Consider the following 19,390-nt stretch of genomic DNA (forward strand, 5'->3'; position numbering starts at 1 on the left):
TGGAGTAACTACCATAATTAGTTATTACTACTCACAGATGTAACTACGATGATAATAAATCTCCACAAATCTTTGTCATTCAGCTGTTGTTACTGGAAAAGACTTAGCCTCTTGATTCAAGGTTTGCTAAAATCCCTATCCTTCTTTCACTGTTGCTTTTTGTTTTTCCTCTTTGGAAAGGGCAAAAAATGAGAAAATAGATTACTCCCAACTAATCTTACTAATTTAAGAAAAAAATTCTTAAGATAACAGCAGTGAATGGAAAATTTGGAGATGAAAGATTTTATTAACAATGATTAATTGTATTTTTACAAAAATTGAATAATTTATTATTATAATTATTATTTTATTATTAATAATTAATTGTAATTATTATTAAGTTTTTCATATATATCTCCCTGATCTACTGTGATGTTTTGTACGTTCGATGTTTAGAATGCTGTAAAACACCAAGTACAGGTAAGAAACACTTGGCAATGAATGAAATCTCTTCTGTGAATGCTGTACTATTAATTTGCAATCATTGAAGATTTTCAAGTGTTCATTTCAGACTTCACACCTGTAAAACAAATTAAGTTCTTCCTAAGGCTGAATACATAATATGGTTTTCACAGTACAGTAAACACTGTTCTTATTGCCAGAAATTAATTATTTGGAGGGATTCTGATGGAGAATACAGTATTTTTTCCTAAGGCTTCTTTAAAAATTTTTATGTACGACCACATCAGGTCTGTGAGGCTTTCATTTAGTGGGAGAAGTAAGGGGGTAGAGAGAAGAAAAAATGCTTAACTCTGAAATTTAAACTTGTCCTTTTTAATTTACACGTCAGTATATGTGTTATTTAGTAAAATATACAGTTGAGGAAATCCATAAAACCAGAAAATTTTGTGGGTGTCTATATGTGACAATTCTTTAAAATTATTATTAGGAAATATAACTGTTCCACTTGCTGGGAAGAATATTTTTCATTTCTGTGTTATGTGTTTTCCTGTTAACAAGAACAAATCTCTTGCATTTTATTTAACCTACAATGAGAGATATTTCATCTGTCAAAAGAAGAAGCTTAAAGCACAGCAGGTGGCAGTCAGTCATTTACTATTACCTTGAATTTTTTTCAGCCCCCCCATTTGTTTAAATTTTACCTTGAAAAAAAAGTCTGTGTTTCAGTTTTACTCAGGGGGAGTGATAAGGATTAGTGATTCTAAAGTGGACCACTTCAGAATCCTACAAATTATACTCACAATCCTTCTTATTTACTGTATGATTTTACTGTATTTATAATGCAACATTGCATGAGCCTGTATGAGGTTGATTTTAATAATCTGTGTAGTGTGTTTTCAAATACTCAGGTCTGAAGTGCTGTAGAAACGAATATTTTTTTTCATGCAACTTTTAATTTCTATTTTAGAAGAAATACAGTCGGAAATAAGCACGTTGGGTTCTGACTGGGATTGTGTATCATTAATAAAAATGTTTTCTGATACTGAAGACTATAAAAAATACCTCTTTGTTCAGTGAGAATTAAACCATTCAATTCTGACCCTTCAGTGACTAATATTAAAGTATATAGATTCCTCCAAATCAGCTTATTTACATTCTCAGATATTTAGTTGCCTACTGGTGGTTTAGTGTTAAGTTATGCCATTTTTAAACACTTTTCACAATAGAATAGTCATGTAAAATGATTTTTATTGAGATGACAATGGGAACAGAGTTCTGTGTTACCACTCTTGGTCTACTTGTTAAATATTCACAGTGTGTTTAAAAAATCTTCAAATAAATAAACTCACTTTTTCTCCAAGTGGCCTCTGTGTCTAGAAAAAAAGGAGGATAGTGTCATGCAGCTGATCTAAAATGGCATCAGGAACTTAGAAGTCCCTACTACCATGTCTGGGTAGCTTTTCTTTGTCTGAGAGATGCAGTAGCATGTTCTGGAATTACAACTGCATTGTAACTGTGTGTATGTAGATGTTCCCTTCTGATGCACAACATAAAGTATCCTGGACCAAACTTAGAGTTGCAAATTGACAGTGATACTGCCACATGATTTGACACTATAATGGAATTATTTCCCCAAAATAATAGAGTACAATGTTCTCACTGCTTTAATGAATATGCCTGTTAACTGTCATTTAACATGTGTTCCATTTAGGGAATGTTGAATGATTTTATTCATTAGTGAGTGGTTGCTACCCATACCTACCAAAGGTTTTTTTAATAAAATTTGAAATTACTGCCAGTCATCAAACGCTAGATTTATTCACATCTTATATAAAAGATAATTTTCTGTTTGGTGTTTCCTAATAAACATATACGGACACTAGAGTAACAGAAAAACCAGAAACTTTTAAATAATTTAAATTGAAATACATGTATTTGTTTCTGATTAGAAAATCATGATTTGGGGGTGAATTATTTCCAGCAGGACCTGTCATATATATTGCAAATAAGCATATGTTGACCAAAAAGTGAGAATGCTTGTAATTTACTACAAGACATCAGCAACAGAGTTTGATTTTTTTTTTTTTTTGCTGTAAGGACCAGAGCTTAAGCTGCTAAACTCTACTAGAAATGGGAGATAGGATGGGAGACATAAAGAAAGACCTCAGAGGTTGGCATATGGCTTCAGAGCATCTGATACACAAAACGATGTACCTGATAGCTCTGTACCTGCAAGCACCCCAAAATCCTCATCTCTGGAGGATGCTCTGAGAACATGTTTTGGCTGCCTGTTGGCATGAGGTGCTAGTGCAAATCTAGTCCTTGCATAAAGGATGTGGACAGGAACAGGGACCCTTGGACACACTTCATATCATGTCAGAACCACTTGTGAGTCTCAGACCTTCCTTTATGCTTAACAATGCTTCCATACATTTCAGTGAAATCATTTGTGAGTGATTGTACCTACTCTACTCCATAATGTGTCATACAGGATGCAAGTAACTATAGTTCTGGCAGCTTCCACATTTAAAAAATTAACTAGACCTTAAAGTGGTTTGTTTGACCCACTCACAATGAGACTTTCTGCCTTAAATTATGTTGATTTCACTCAGCATATTGCATATTACAGCCCTGGTTTAGTAATATTATTAACCTCAGATCTCTGGTATTAAAAACAAAACAAAACAAAAACAAAAAAAAAAAACCACCCTTTTTTGTATTAAAAGGACAATAATGCCTTCTTAAATGAGACAATTTTCTGATTATCATATTTTGTGGCTGTTAGAGGAGCCAGGTTCAGTCTGTACAGGTAGTTTCTCTCACTTTATGAAAGAACATTATTTCCCTCTCCTTTAGATTCTCCTCTTTCTATTCTAGATTCCTTCATTGGATTGTAAAGATTGATTTAGTGATTTAGGTGAGGTTGTACTAAAGAGACTTAAGACCAAAATCTTCTGTGTTATGACAGTACAGTGGCTTTTGCTTCATAAGAGCTGGTCATAAAACTTTCCAGTGTTAGTGTGGAAGTCTGCACTACAGACTTCCTACATGAGCTTCAGAAAAAATGAACTTCTCTGTAACAAAGTTCCCATTTTTAATGGAAATAACATATCTTCCCTCTGGCTCTTTTCCCATCTTGTCTATTCAGATTATAGTCTCTGTGTGGTAGAGGCTGACAGTGTGCTTATTAATGTATGTGCTAGACTACTATGAGGTTTCTATGCAATATTATAAACCAAAAAAGTTTTAACATGTTTCTATATAACAAGTTGTAAATATGAGATTTGAAAACCTTGATCCAGGAATGGCTTTCCAGATTCCTTCACAAGATAGTAATTTTAATATTATGCATTCATGTCTGTCAGGGCTGCCAGTGTAAGATTTATAGTTTTAACTTTTAACTTTCTGAAGACTGTTAAGAGAAACTAGTGCCACAAAAAAGTTGCTACTAAATTTTCTAAAATAACACTTTTTGTAAATGCAGCATAAATTAAATATATACTGGAATATAATATTTATTATTAAAGGAAAACCAACTCCTAATGATTTAGGAGAGCTTGCACAACTCGTATAGCTACAGTTTTTCGGTACAGTCCTTGGCCTGATAACAGTTCAAATCTTTTACATCACAGGAGATCAGGGGGTAATCTGGCCTTTTATTTAATAATAATTAGGTCCCATAATGTAAACAGCTGAGAAGGGAAACTGAGAATAGGAGGTGTACAATTTCCTTTTTGGCCAAGACATATATAGTCTGAACTGAATCATTTCTTTCCAGCAGTACATTGTAATCATGCACCCTTTTATTTGTGCTTTGCTTTCCAAGACATTTTCTCAGAAATAAATGTATCAACCCATCTAAGAAGCACATGCTTTAAGAATGTGTAATTTTTAAAGCATGCTTTAGCAAATATTGAGCAAATTTTTACTTGAATACTATGCATATTTTATTATTAAGACAAAAAAGTATGAGGAAGATTTTCAGTATGTTCCTGTGTTTTAGGAAAATCTGTGGGTTTGAGTTTATCGTGTTCATTTTCCATGTTGCTGAGAGACTGTAAGGCTAGGGTATGATAAAATGTAATTTATTTGGTCTTTCAGGTCCAGCTCCTACAAAGACATATAAACACGCTGAAATTTAAGTTGAAATTCATTCAATAAAACCAGCAGGTTTGCAGCTAAGGTGCATAAGCATAGTTTTATTGTATCAGAAGTTCCTGAGTAGATTGGTTTTGTTCTTTTATGTGTCAGTCGTTAATAGGTATATAAATTTCCAAGTCCTTTCTGTTTTTGCTATTGTTTTAGGTAATAATTGCCCTTGCAGAGAAAAACCGGTCCCACATTCCTTATCGAAACTCTATGATGACCTCAGTGCTAAGAGACAGCCTGGGAGGAAACTGCATGACTGCCATGATAGCAACACTCTCTATAGACAAAAGAAACATAGATGTATGTTATTTTATCTATTTTGAACAAAAATATTTCCACTTCTCTAAAGATCCTGCTCTTTTGAATTTTATTGTAGTTTACAATTCAAATGTGTATGCTTTAATTCTTATCCTTATTAAAAAAAAAATTAACTTTGTTTCCAGGAGTTAATTTTATCTGTAGAAATTGCGCTAGGATATATACATATCCATTAGGAAATGTGCTTTTCTCTAAGTAATCTCAAGTCAAGGAGCAGTTGGGAAATGATTTGCACTTAGTACTAAACTGTTCTTTTTTTTTAAATTTACTGATTTCCTGAGGAATAAATTTTTGAGTTACGAAAATGCATTTCCACTGAAAGCCTTGACAGAACTTCTGTTAGACTTCTTTGGAGTCAAGACTTCACTGAGTGTGGTAGACAGCTGGAGAGTTCACTAGGGGAGAGAGGGAATTGGGTGGGGTAGTTTGGGACTTATGGAAATTTTTTAAATACTTCTATGTCCCTTTACTAATTTCCTTCCCTGGAATTATGTGTGCTGATGTTTTCTTCTCTTTGTTTACAAAAAGGGCTGTATTTTTTATCAAAGGGTTGTAGTGAATGGGGCTACATCTGGCTGGAGACTGGTCTCCAGCAATGTTCCTCAGGGTTCAGGGCAACAAAGAAGTGATTATCCTGCTGTATGCAGTGTTGGTGTCTGCATACACCTTGAGGACTCTGCGCAGTTCTGAGCCCCATGACTTAAGAAAGATGTGAAGGTCCTTGAATGCATCCAGAGAAGGGCAACAAAGCAGGTGAAAAGCTGTGAGGAATGTCATGTGTGAAGTGGCTGAGGAATTTGAGCTTCTCTAATTTGAAGCAAAGGAGGCTTCTTTGATCTCTACAACTCCCTAAGGAGGGAAAGCAAAGAGGGAGGTGCTGAGCTCTTTGCCCTGATATCCAGCAATAGAATGAATGGGAATGGTTTAAAGCTGTGCCAGGGGAGATTCAGGCTGGATTAGGAAGCATTTCTTTATTAAGAGGATGGTCAAACATTGGACCAGGCTGAGAGGTGGTCGATACCCCAAGCCTGTCAGTATTTAAAAGATGTTTGGACAATGCCATTAACAATATGCTTTAACTTGGTCGGGCAGCTGGACTAGATGATCGTTGTAGATCCCTTTCAACTGAAACAGTCTAGTCTATTTTATTCTAAAATATGTAGTGATGTGAATAGATAGAACCCCCGCTCAAAGCCACTTGTAATATATTTATTTCCTGATTTTATTAACATCAAAGCATTCTAATGTGAATAACAAGAAAAAAAATATTTAGCCTAAGACTGTTTTCCGAAATACAGTGGAAAGCATTATACTAAAACCATACTTCATCTAGTTGTAGACTTCTTTTTCTTTAGAAAATGGACTTTGCTGTTAAATGAAAACAGATTGTTCAGACTTGCAAACATGTAATTATGCAAGCATATTGTCTTGTTACAAATGCAACTGGGTAAGTTTGTTAATTTTATTTTAGGCTCTGTGGGATTAGCACCCTTTTGTATATCAGTTCATCAGGTATATGTATCTCATATTGTGTTCTAGATTTCTATTTTGGGAATATTTAGCCCAAGCAATTATGCAGAGTATGCTACTGACAGTTTTCATGTTCTTGCTTTAACATATACAATCCACACAACAGATCTTATTCTTCAGTCCTCCCAAAAATAAAAAAAAAAAAATAAAAAAAAACCAACCAAACAAACAAAAAAAAACCCAAACAAAATATCTTCCTTGCTCCCCACAATCTGATATGTCCAAATAATATAGACAGATGATAAGTTAATATGTATGAATAATATAAACAGATGGTAAGTCAATTACTATCAATTAATGACAATTCATTAGAAAATGTCAGAATGAGCATAGTGCACGAGTCGTTATCTTTGGTTTGCATGTTTGCGTATTTTTTCCCATGGGATATACATTTCATTCACGAATGAAGCACAAGACAGAACTACCACCCAGTGGGAATTGAAGTTGCATAATAAAAGCTACTTTCTTAAGGATCCAGTGTTGTTTCTTGCAATGAAAACAATGAAACAGAGAACTCAAAGTAAGAAAGGGCCCTCGTATGAAGAGGACAAATGGAATACTATCCTAGAGAACTAGATTATATCCCTAGTCCTACCAATGAGTTTATACAGAATTTTTCAGATCACTACATCACATTTTTTGTGCTAGTTTTGTGGAGTGCTTGAATGAAGATGTTGATTCTGAATTATAGATTTTTACTTATTATATTTGTAGCTGAAGCTGAATGGAAGCTGTTTTGAACAGAAGATTGTATATTGATAGCAACTGCATATAATTTTTTTGGTATTTTTGACTTCACTTTCCTTTCTGTTAAGTGTAGTCATTCCACACACTTGCAGCAAAGTAATAACTAGAGGGTTAGTTGACTAATTCTTGTGAAGCCCTGAGGTGCTGTGATGATAAGCATGGTAGAAAAATGGTTAGGAAATTAGATGTCAGGCTTGATGACTGTTTTCATGGCATAGAATAAATAAATTGTAAGCTTACATATTGAACATTGAGAACTGAATTGATTAGCTACTCGTTAATTTAATATATGCTTCACACTAAACAGGGCAAAGAGATCTGATGGAAATGTATGTATGTGTAGTGTACATATAACTGTACTCAATATATGTACAGAACTTAATTAAAATCACATTAGCTGATCATCACTGCACAGGAACTGTACAGCAGAGGCAAACACAGCTAATACTGTTTACAACTGTCTTAGTTTAAGACCTTCCTTTCCTTTGATTCTCTGTGTATATTATGTTTTGGCAAGAAGCACTAGTATTTTTCCTCATGTAACCCTAATTCAGATACCACCCCTTCAAGCACTGACAGAGACAGAAGTCCTGCAGAAAAAGAACTATATGAACATAACATTTAATTTGGTATTTTCATATGTTAGAGGACTGAAAACTGCAGAATTACTTTGATTCTGAAAATCAATTCTGTTACAGTAGTAAAGTACATGTAAATTCCATTTTAAATGCAGTATAGCACATCTCAGAAAATTTTATCGTACAGTTCTCTATCAGGGTCTGACATTCAAGTATCAGCTGATTTCAAAGGAGGAACATTACATATAAGGATCTTTGGTTTCGTTCTGTGCCCTAGATGGGAGTATGCACTGATTATCAGAGAGTTTCCTCTACAAACTCAGTCGTATCTTTTTTTTTCTGCCTTCCTTTCTCCTGCATCCCATCTTAGCTCATCTGACATTTTTTTATCTGGTATCACAGTTCTCCTGTATGCCTTCTAGTTCCAAGTCTCCCAGCTTGTTTCTCATTTTTCCTGGACCTCCACTCTTCCCTTCATCTCTTTTCCTGCTGTTTTTTACATAAAATGATCTAGTCCCATTTTCAGCAAAAAAAAAAAAAAAAATAGTTTTAGATAATTTTCTCTTTTTCTCATAATTCAAACCTTATTACCTTCTAAATAGCATGGCTTTCTTATCCTATAGTGCCAGTCAGGGGCTTATCTGAAACACAAATGGTTAGAAGATTAACTGGATCAATAAAATATGTACTATGATTTAACAGTTTTATATGTCACTCTCATTAATATGCTAACCTAATTTCCTTTGCATATTGTTATTTTGGAATACGAAATGATAGAATATTTCTGTAAAATGCTCAAAAAATAGAAACATAGTTTAATGACTTCATTAGCAGTCTGGCCTGCTTACCTAGTGCAAAGCTAACTGAAATTCTTTTATTTTTCTTTTCCTTCCAGGAATCTATATCAACCTGCAGATTTGCACAGCGAGTTGCTCTTATTAAGAATGAAGCAGTTCTTAATGAAGAAATCGACCCCAGATTGGTGAGAGTTGTCTGGGGGCAGAGAGAAGGAGATTGCTTGTTTTACATTTTAATAATCAGTAGCAATCAAACTGATGTCGGGAATTTTATACTGAATCATCCCAATAAATTGTTTTTAATGCAAGTTCCAACTGTTTTCTGTAAAATAACTACCATTCTACTCTTTTTCTTTTGGACACAATTATAAAACCTCTAAAGGCTTTACCAGCTCTTAAAGCATCTGAAGAGTAATGGTCACTTTCATTATTGGTTTTGTGTTGTTTTTTTCAGAATGTTAATTTCTAAATCATAATAACACATAATTGGATGGCTCTAAACCACTTAAAAATATGCTAAGATTACTAGTCATTTGGTGAAAGCACACTGCTGCACTGAAATGATTTGTGTATTATAAAGCTAACAAACATACAGATACAGTTCTTCCTTGAAATTTGTCAAAGAACATTTTAGCTAGGAAGAAAGAATTCTGAGAAGTTACCTTTAGGAAAAAAAATGAAGACAAGTAAAGCAGATAGAAACAGGATTTCTAGAATCTGCAGAATATTAGGTTATATAATGTAAGAAGCATTTGTTGTCTAAAACTTGGGGATTAGATGATTAATGATTTCAAGTGACAATTCATTAATTGTTACTTAATGGTAATTATCATATTTCAGTTATTGTTAATGGTTGTGCTTTTTTGTTGTTGTTGTTGTCTCTTGTCCTTGAAATTCAATGGGAATAGAAGATTCTTGTCAGGTTTTCTGCTGTTTTTCTTTTTCATTTATTTATTTATTTATCTCTCCAAGCAGTTTCTAGTAGTAACGGTAAAACAATTTAAGAAGAAAGAAAGGCCAAAAAACAAACCCAGTAGGCATTGAACAACTTCTTCATTTCTGTCTGTCTGTCCTCTTTTTTCTTTCCTGTGTAGGCTTTATAGTAGCAAATCATGCAAAAGATTTCTTCCATGGCCACAGAAGCCTTTGATTGAGGTGTAACACATGCAGGCTCCTGAGCATTTACTACATCCTGTGGAGCAATACTCCACGAGTTTGGTATGTCTTGCTCTGCAGGATCATTTAGCAAGTAAAGCAGAGTGGACTCGTGAGAGCTAGAAAACCGTCCCCCCTTGTGGAAAAGGCAGGGATACACAGGTACCTTGACTTTATATGGCTCTGTGCTCGTTGTGGAATTTGTTGCCCATCTTAACTACCTTAAGTACATTCCCAGCGTGCAACCTGATTATTCAGTAAACTGCTCATCTTAGGACTTTTTTTTTTTTCATGAAAATCCAACACAATTTATTGGCAGTTTTTATCATCTGTGAGTTGAATGCATGCTTTATAAAGGGAGTTCATAATACTTCTTGATAGATCTGAGTTAAGACTGACTGTTGCATAAAATTTATTCTACATAATGGAGACTTCCTGACTTTTTATCTTACTAGAGAAGATGAATTTGTACTCATTGTACTTTTAAGCCACTCATCTTTGAACCTCTCTCACTCATGAGCAAAGATTTAAACTGAAAATAAGAGTCTTGACCCTGAATTAAACCTCCTCTCCTCTGGCCTTCATATAAAATAGACATTGAATAGTTCCGCTTCTGTAGATTTTTGCTTGTCTTATTAATACTTGAAAATCAATCTTTTATCCGTATCCTGAAACTGGTATTTCTGTTGTTGTCAAATTGAAGTTAATCATGCTAACAAATTTGAACATTGAGTAGAGATGATGATATCATTCATCTGTCTACCATTTTATACTCCAGCCTCAAGTTTTATTTGCTTGACTCAGTAAGTGGTGCAGACTACATCAGCGTGTGGCACCAAAGTGGGGCAATATGAAATTAGGTTAAAACATTTTTCTGGCAATATTCTCTAAGTGTTCTTGCAACTTCTCTAATTAACAGTTCATCACTTTAATAGGTTCTTAAATAAAATATTATAAGCTAGCCTTTCATACTTTTGTTGTAAAAAATATGTTAACAGTAGGTCTAGGGTTAAAAGAAATCATCAAATGCATATTTAGAATATTTTCATTTGTAAAATATGGTTTCATGCAGACATTTTTTCCCAAAGTAATGTTCTGATAATTAACTATTAGAATTTTAAAATCGAGTTCAGTTCTCCAAGCAATTTTCTCACAATCATTACTATTCATAATGCAATTTAATTTTGTTGCCTTATGATATTAGTTTGTTGTTAGCAACTAATGCATCCTACAAGTAAAGTGTGCTATAATTCTTATAAAAGTGATTTGGAACTTCTGTTTCTAAAGGGAAAGTAAAAAAAAAAAAATCACTTTTGGTGTGTAGTTTCCCTATCTCTAACAAAGATGTCAGTTCTTAAGTGTCCTTTCATTATTAACAGGCAAAACTAAGAAGACAGAAAAGCTCTTTTTATTCCTATGTCAAATTTTATTTCTCTTTTGCAAGAAATCTTTTGAACTCTTTCTGTACAGCCATGTCTTCTAACACAAGAATTTACTGAGTTTAGAAGACTTTTCTTTGTTTTATAAATGGAAAAAGAAAAAAAAAGGTTTTTGATGTATTTAAGGCATTTTAACAGTTTTTAAAAAAAGATACCTTGTTTAAAAAAAGATAAAACCGAAGTATAATATTTAGCTAAACTCAGCCTTCTAATGCAAAAATCATAAACTAGCTGTTATTTGTAGATGATGCTTGGTTTATGCCTTGCTGTTTACAGATGATTGTCCAGTTGAAAAAGGAAATCCAGGATTTGAAGGATGAGTTGGAGCTGGTGACTGGCAAGCAAAGAACGTCAGAGCTTTCACAAGAAGAGCTGCTTCAGTAATGGCTTACATTGTTTTCGATTTTTCTTTTATTATTATACTTCTCATCAGTTTACTTTTTGTTTACTGGCATAAATATTTAAAATTATCTCAGAGTTTTAAACTTCCCTGAGTGAATAATAAAGTGAAGTTAGGTGCCAGTTTAGAATGGCAGTTTTCCATGGAAAGCTCTGTGAGGCTGCTGGCTGTGTTTTTGCAGCCTCAGCTTTGAGGAAGTGAAGTAAAGTAAACGCAAAGGATGGGAATGCCTGTCAAGTGCCAGGCAAAAAGAAGTGTTGTATAATAGTGCAGAATGAAAAACAGTCTCTCTCAAAACTGGATATGCAATCTGACTAGAGTTCAAGGAATATTCTTCTACTAAAAAGTATCCTGCTGCAACGTTAGTTTGATGTAAACCAAAAGAAATCTCACATTTGTGATCCACAATTAATCAATGTCTTAAAAGCCGAATATTCATTTTTGTTTTTACTGAGCATGCTATTGAAAATGCAGTATTAATTCATGTAAGTATTGTAACATCCTGCAGCTTTTTGTAACAGATCAGTACAGAGTGTAAGATCTTTCTATATATAATGTGGAAATATTTACTTTGGTCTAAATGTTCAAAATAACTTAATTCAGTTTCCAGTTTTGAAAAATTTATTCTGTAGGATGGACCTACTTAATCTCTGTACCTCATCTCTATAAAGAAAGTAGTAACTGCCTAATTTTGTTTGGTAATACACTGATGGTAACTGAAATGAAACTGTGAGAATTTTTAGTCTTACTTTAATTTCACATGGGACTGGTTCAAAAGACAACTGTCAGTGCTAACATTTTCCTGAAATACAGAAGATTCTGGAGACATGAGGACAAGGTGCTACCTTGAACCTTGAGTTTCTCAAGTAGATTGTTGTCATTATTAATTCTTGCTTTGTTTTAATTCAAAAATGAAATGACATCCATATCAAGGATGAGGAGCGAGGTAGCATTACTTATATATATATATATATGTATTTATACTGTTAATCTGAGTAATTTTCAACATGGGCAGTTACCAGCATATTCTTCTAACCAGAAATGTCCCCTCATTTCCTACTGATTTAATATGTATTTATCATTCTGCCCAAACATATGGGAGTCAAATGCATAAATAACATTACAGACTAGCACTGGATATGACCAAGACTAGACATAGAAAGAAAATTAAAGAAACAGCAAGAACAGAGAAGTATCTCTCTCTTTTATTACATGAAGAATTAAATGCCCTTATTAGTTAGTTTCTTTTTGCCCTGACAGAACTAGTCCTTCAGAAGATGACTGACTCAGTGACTTTATTCAGACATGCTTAAATAATCTATATATTCATTTAAAGATGTGCTTTGCTAACATTATTATAAATGCCTGTCATTGGGTTTTTTAAGATCACACTCACGAATCCTACTTCTTAAGATTTTCTACCTGACTTTTTGCCACAAAAATGGCATTCTTACGAATGGGAATGGGTTAATGGTTGATTAAAGGTTTTACTATGAATATGCAAAGAAAACCTAGGAAGGAACCATCTGCATACAGTTGAACAATAGCATACAACTGGGAGGCCTTGTTTCAGAAGTGTGACTATACAGTTTATTAGTTGTATGTTTTTGCTTGTTATCTGCGTAGCACAATAGATAGTGCATTGCACTGTCAGAAAAGGTTTCTTCTGAGATCATAGCAAGGAATTTTGCATCTGATTACTTCAGAAAGAAGCAGGGAGGAGACTTTAATGACTTTCTACCTGTAATAAGACACAGAATGAGAAATAACTTTCAAGGACTTCAGCTGTATTAGGTCAACAGAGAATTTTCAACTTTGAATTTATCATTTATTTATGTTTACTCAGGCTCATGTACCACAGGTGTTCATTGTTTTAAAAATAAGTTCGTTTTTGGAACAAGCACTGTGCAATTAAAATATAGAACAACACTTAAGTACTGATGACTGGGATATAATGCTTCGCCTGAAGATCACTAGTAAACAAGAATGACCTCAAACAATTACCCTCATCAGTCATTAATGCCATGTAATGACATTGTTCAAGGATCATTATTTTTTGTATGATTTAAAGTGAAACAAAAAAATTGGATATACAGAGGTTTTTCAAGCAGAGAGCCAGAGATAGTGCTAGAGAATAACTATCATATACATGAGTCAGACTGGCTTATTAGTACCCTATGCTGTAGTTGAATGGAATGTCACAAGCTAAGTCAATCTTTTTAAAAACAATTCAAGTGGAGGAAAATATCAGATGTCAGGGTTTATGAGTTTTGCATTTGTATGTCTTATAAACAGAGTGCTCACAGAAACTGATGTGAACTAAACACCCAAATGAAAGTATAATCAAATGATAGTATAAAAAGTCACTACTTCAATGAAAATATCTTTCTATGGTTTTTAACATGAATACTTTTTGAGCTTGCTTTCAAATGGCAATAACATTTGTGACCACACTGATTTTACATGTCTGAACCTGAGGTCCATAAATGTTCTGAGCATTTATGACAATCAGCAGATAGCATCTTAGTGCTCTGTCTCCAGTTAGAGTCTGTCAATACATAACATGACATCTTTGTGGCAGTTCTGTTTTTTGAGACTGGCCATCGGAGTTTGGAGCTACTCATTATCTGGAGAGTTCACATTAAAGAATAGATGTACCAGCGAGTAGTCCAAACAGAAGTATTGACCTGGATGAAGGCTTATAAAATTATGATTGACTATTGCTAAAAAATATCTATTTTGTGATTTTCGTCTAGTTTTGCATGTATAATGAAACCTGAATAATATTATTTATCAGGAGACATATAGATCAGTTTGTTATGACAGGAGAATAGGAAAAGAAACACAGTATTGGTGATAGTGCAACATACTGTGTTGTGCTTTAATTCAAGTTGCCACCCAAGAAGGGTTCTTAGGGGACTAGTACCATAGGGGATTTTTTTATTATTATTATTGATGCTTTTTTAATATGGCAGAGAAGAATTTCTAATTAAGGTAATTATGGATTTCAAATGCTGTTTTGACATTTTTGCTTAGTTGGGATATCTTCTGTTTAAACTTAAATAAACTGTACCTCAGTATATATATGTGTGTATATATATATCTGTCTATAAATAATCCAAGGCTATATAGATCTTTTCAAAATTCCTAGACTTTAATGAAAGTCTTACTGTAGTTAATTTTATTGCAAATAATTAACTAATAAGGAGAAGTGTTACAAAGTATAGTCGTATAAAAAATGGATGTGTTATAATTCTTCTTATTCTGATTCGTCATATGTATTTTAAGGGAGGTCAGAGCAAAATCAATCTGCTCAAAGTATTCTGTGCCAGTTTTTTAATTTATTCTTTGATTCTGAACACAGTTGGTCAAAGGTGTAAAACATGTCAGTGAAAAACTCCGTGCACTAAGTACATATTTATTTTGTTGTCCTGCACAAGTCTTTTTCTCGGGCACTTTTCAGTGGAAGATGGATGCCAACATGAAACTGATTCCAGTGGTACATGTGTAGATCCAATATTATTTTTTTAGTCTAACAAAATGCTTAGGTTTTTTGCTCTCCACATATGTTGCAGGAGTTAAGTGTTGGTGATTGCCCAGGAAATAAGTATTAATAATATGTTAAAATTTTATTTTGTATGTTTCTTGACTTACAAAGTTAAGAAATGCCAAGCATGTCTTGCAATAATGAGCTTCATTCCACTTGCTTATGTTCAGGGCATTCTAGTTAAAATCAGTGGGCTACTAAATGCAGTTGAATTTGCTAAATGTTTTACATTGGTATATGAATAAGCTGAGGTTACTTCATTGGTTTTTTTCCACACTTAAATCAAATATGTGTCTTCAGGGGTTTTATTTTTTTTTTATTATTCATTTAATGGAAGGAAAAAAATGTGTCAAATAGGCTTTCCTAAGAATCACTACAATGTTGTATTGTCATTCACTGTTTAAAACAAAATGGAAAACAAATGCTCTTGACTTTTCTTGTGAATGGTAAATTATAATACAACAGAACTTAGTCATGTGACTAAAGCTACAGCTGTCTGTAATTCTTATTTCAGAATTTTATGTTAAATGGTAAGCATTTGCATTAGTATGTCATATTTTTTATTTTATTACTTTATTCTCATAAATTTTAAACATAAATGAATTCTGCTGCTCTCATTTTGTTTATTTAAAAAGCAAAGCATAAAAAATTTAGCTAGACTACATAAGTGGTTCAGAATGTAGTTCATAAAATGCTTCCAAAATCTGAATTGCTTGCTTTGGACCTTACCATCTACTTCCTTAGCTGTAAAGGGCTGATCTAAATATTTCTTTGAGCTGGAGAATTGGTTTCTTGTTTAGGAGAAAAAAATAAAAAGGGGATCTTTGGACTATTTTTAAAAAATAGAAAATAACATCATACATCCCAAGTACAAGGAAATTGTACTCTCACAGGCTTCTGCGTTATGCTTTAGAATAGAATTAAATTACCTTCAAATGATGTTTTTTTTTCTTTTATAAAATGCATGCCAAAAGTAAAAGGGAGAGTCCTTTTTTTTTATTCATTTGAGATTTTTATTTTTTTTAATCATATAAATGAGCTCACTAGCAATTTACAATCTGTGCCCAGAAAGTCAGGATTTCAAATCAAGGTCCTGTGTTCCAGAGCACCCACGCTTCCAGAGCCTTTGCCAATTGGAATTCTCTAAGAACAGGACCGGAAGTACTGGCTTAGCACTTTAATTTATTAATAACTTTACCTTATTTCTTTCAGATGCATGTGTTATTACAGACACTTCTATTTTTTACTTCAACAGTCATATATTGTTCATCATACTTAAATCCTGGATATCTCATTACTTCTTTCTGTCTTTCATTTTTCTGTTTCAACATTGTGACATCTGTATGCTATCATGGTATTAACAATATTGCACTGTTGTACAATATAAAGCTTTAAGAGTTACTCAAGCTGTTGAACAAATGGCTTCCTTTACAAAGCAGAGTGAATGTTCTTATTTGCTCATATTAGTGTTGAATTTCAGTTGCAAGGTGGAAGAAATAAAGGCATATCACCTTGCCTTTTGTCAGCACAGCTCTGCAGACTGTTGATTTGTGTAGAAGTTATCAGACTGACAGACATGAGCTGTATAGGCAATATTCAAGAGAAAAGAAGCTATCGTAGCAATAAAGTAGTCTGACATTAACTGCTAGCTCAGATGCTTGATTTAGAATGCTGTTAAATCAATGTATTTCTCTAGAGAACATTTTTTCTCTTACATGTTAAAAAATCTTCAGTGACAACACAGAAAGTTCAGATTCCTGATGCAGATGCCTGAGCTAGATGCTTAAAGTAAGTGTAAATACTTTTCTGTGATCCTGCATTTTGTTCCAAGGCCACTGAAAGTAGGAAAAAAAATCTTATATTATTTAAACTGATCACCTTTTACATTGAAATTATTGAGAGATAATAAACTGTAGAATTCTTTTCAAAGGTTAGTGAGTTTGTTTTAGTATGAGGGTGGAAGGAAGATAGACGATGTCCTGTTTTCTAATGTTCAAAATTATACCAGTCATCTAATGTCATATGGTTCCAAGAATCATAATGAAATATAGTATAACTAATATTAGTGAGATGTATGGGAAAACATAACATAGCTTTAGTTGATTATTTAGATGCTTGAAAAAATCTTGGAGGCAATTTTCAAATACAAATGGTCAAGTGATCATAGAAGCTTTTTGAATCTCACTGAAATTCATTGAACGTTTGAGTTCTTCTGAAAGTGCTACTAAATACCTGTTTGCATCTTATGGCACTATAAATTCATTTCGAAAATCTTTTTCTTTTGAGTCTCTACATCTAATTAATAACCTGTAAGTGATACTTTACTGAATCTTTTCAAAACTACTCCCATTTATACAGTAGGACTATCTTGGTGTTCATCCATATGAGTAGTTTTGGCTTCTTCGAATAGTTGTTATGCTTGTTCTATGTCCTTTCATTTTATTTCAAGTTCTTTCTACCTTAGAGATTTGATTTTTTAAATTTTGATAAACTGAAGGCTAATTATCTCTTGCTACTTTTACGAATACTCCAGTGATTAGAATAGGACTACTGTTAGGGCCACAAATATTAGCTGGCAGTGAGTAGCATTTCTTTATGTACACGCTTTCGGCTTGTTTTTATAAAGTGCTGTTGAAGAAGGAAATCATCTCCTCAGCAAGCTACTTGACGTGTTTCTTCTCTGCAAAAAAATTGCATGTTTAGAATTACTGTAGGCACTTTTTTCCTGTATGAGCTAGTCTTGGTCTTTTTATCATCCATTCAAAATCACCCCTAGTTTTACTGGTACAAAGATCATCCTTGAAATTAATGATTTTCAAGTGTGTAGAAACTCATCTTACATCTGTTTGTCACGTGGCAGCCATTTAATTCAGAAGAATCTCCTGTAGTAGTTGTTATAGTTGTTAGAGCACTATATAGATATTTTTAAAAAGCATAAAAATCTTCCAGACTGTAGAAATGGAAGACACTCAGGGACTTACTGCTCTTCCTTCTGTGCTCTAAGACTGCACTAGATCTATGCGGCCTATACCAGGGCTTATGTAGCTGGTTCCACTATTTAGTTAACTTAATTATTATTAGTTCATCCAGAAGTTAACATACTTTTTTTAAATTAGAGGTTAAGCAGTTATTTCTGGATAAAGAATACAGCATTATCCTCTATATATGTGTATGTGCACTACCTGTCAGTAATGTATTAGAGCTCTTCTCAAGGCCAGCTCAAATGTATTTTGTGTACTTTTATCTTCTGTCATTCCATTGACAACAATGCCTGGAAAAACCTTCCTTGTTTCTCCTGTCTTCCACAGCATTGTTCATAAAATCGACTACTTAGAAACTCCATGGTCTTCCCATACAGATGCACACTTGAAACTAAACTTAGCTTCAAGTTAGCTGTTCTTAAATATAATAGTAATTCTGCTCCAACTATCATGAATTTTTTAGATCAAGTCATGACATTTGTAGAGATGTGGAGTTACTTTTTTTAAAGAACATAGGCGTAATTATTAAACTTAAATATAATTTTCAGAATTAATATATGAAGGAAAAATTGATATCAAGTATGTTACCAATGAAAACTATTACAAAATCAAGCTAAACAAAATTCTTTAATTAGAGACCTCTCTGATTACCACAAGTGTTTTAGTAGCTGCCTTGTTAGCAGCCTATTTTTCATAAACTTGGATTTCCATTTTGCTTGTCACAGACTTCACAGCTGACACACAAAATTAATTGTTCTTTAAGTTAACTTAGTTTCAATACATAATATACAGTGGATCACGGGTTAAAAGGCAAGCTCTCCCAGAAATTAATCATGGCACATAAAGCAAGGTCAAAACAAGTCCTTCCAAATCTGTGATTTGAGACCATGCATCCTGCAAGCTATTGAGAGCTCCAGACTTTAAAAACATACTCTCAGTTGGCTGGGAGTGCTTTTCTGATGCATTTCAGCTGTGTAATTTGCATCCTGGTTCGTCCAAACATATGACTGATTCAGAAGCGGATTTTTTTTAAAAATATGGAAGTCTGTTGTTTAATGAATGGATAAAAGTGAAATAGCACAGTGCTCATTTAATCATTTTGCAGTTGTGCTATCAGAAAAATTGGGTGGAATCTGAAATAATGTGGATAGAAAGCTTCTGTGATTTATGCATGGTCTGAATGGTAAGCAGTCTACATTAGAGAAGAATTTCTGAAGGGTGGAAAGCAACAGAAGAGAAATAAAATTGATAATGTAAAAGCTGTCTCCAAGCTGCAGTACAGTGTGTGTTTACATCATTTGCAGAAAA

General features: G+C 33.4%; 1 protein-coding gene across 3 annotated transcripts in view; it reads left to right on the forward strand.

Moving 5' to 3' along the window:
* Positions 1–19,390, forward strand: part of KIF6 (kinesin family member 6) — a 152,158-nt gene that overhangs the window by 34,017 nt on the left and 98,751 nt on the right. For 2 of the 3 annotated variants that reach the window (XM_064648465.1, XM_064648466.1), the window contains exons 8-10: positions 4,747–4,890; positions 8,659–8,745; positions 11,431–11,534. In XM_064648465.1, the coding sequence (XP_064504535.1) occupies positions 4,747–4,890; positions 8,659–8,745; positions 11,431–11,534 (335 nt within the window). The remainder of the gene's footprint in view (positions 1–4,746; positions 4,891–8,658; positions 8,746–11,430; positions 11,535–19,390) is intronic. The other variant, XM_064648467.1, reaches the window with a different exon arrangement.

The sequence above is a fragment of the Pseudopipra pipra genome, chromosome 3 (assembly GCF_036250125.1).
Source record: "Pseudopipra pipra isolate bDixPip1 chromosome 3, bDixPip1.hap1, whole genome shotgun sequence".
NCBI lineage: Eukaryota > Metazoa > Chordata > Aves > Passeriformes > Pipridae > Pseudopipra > Pseudopipra pipra.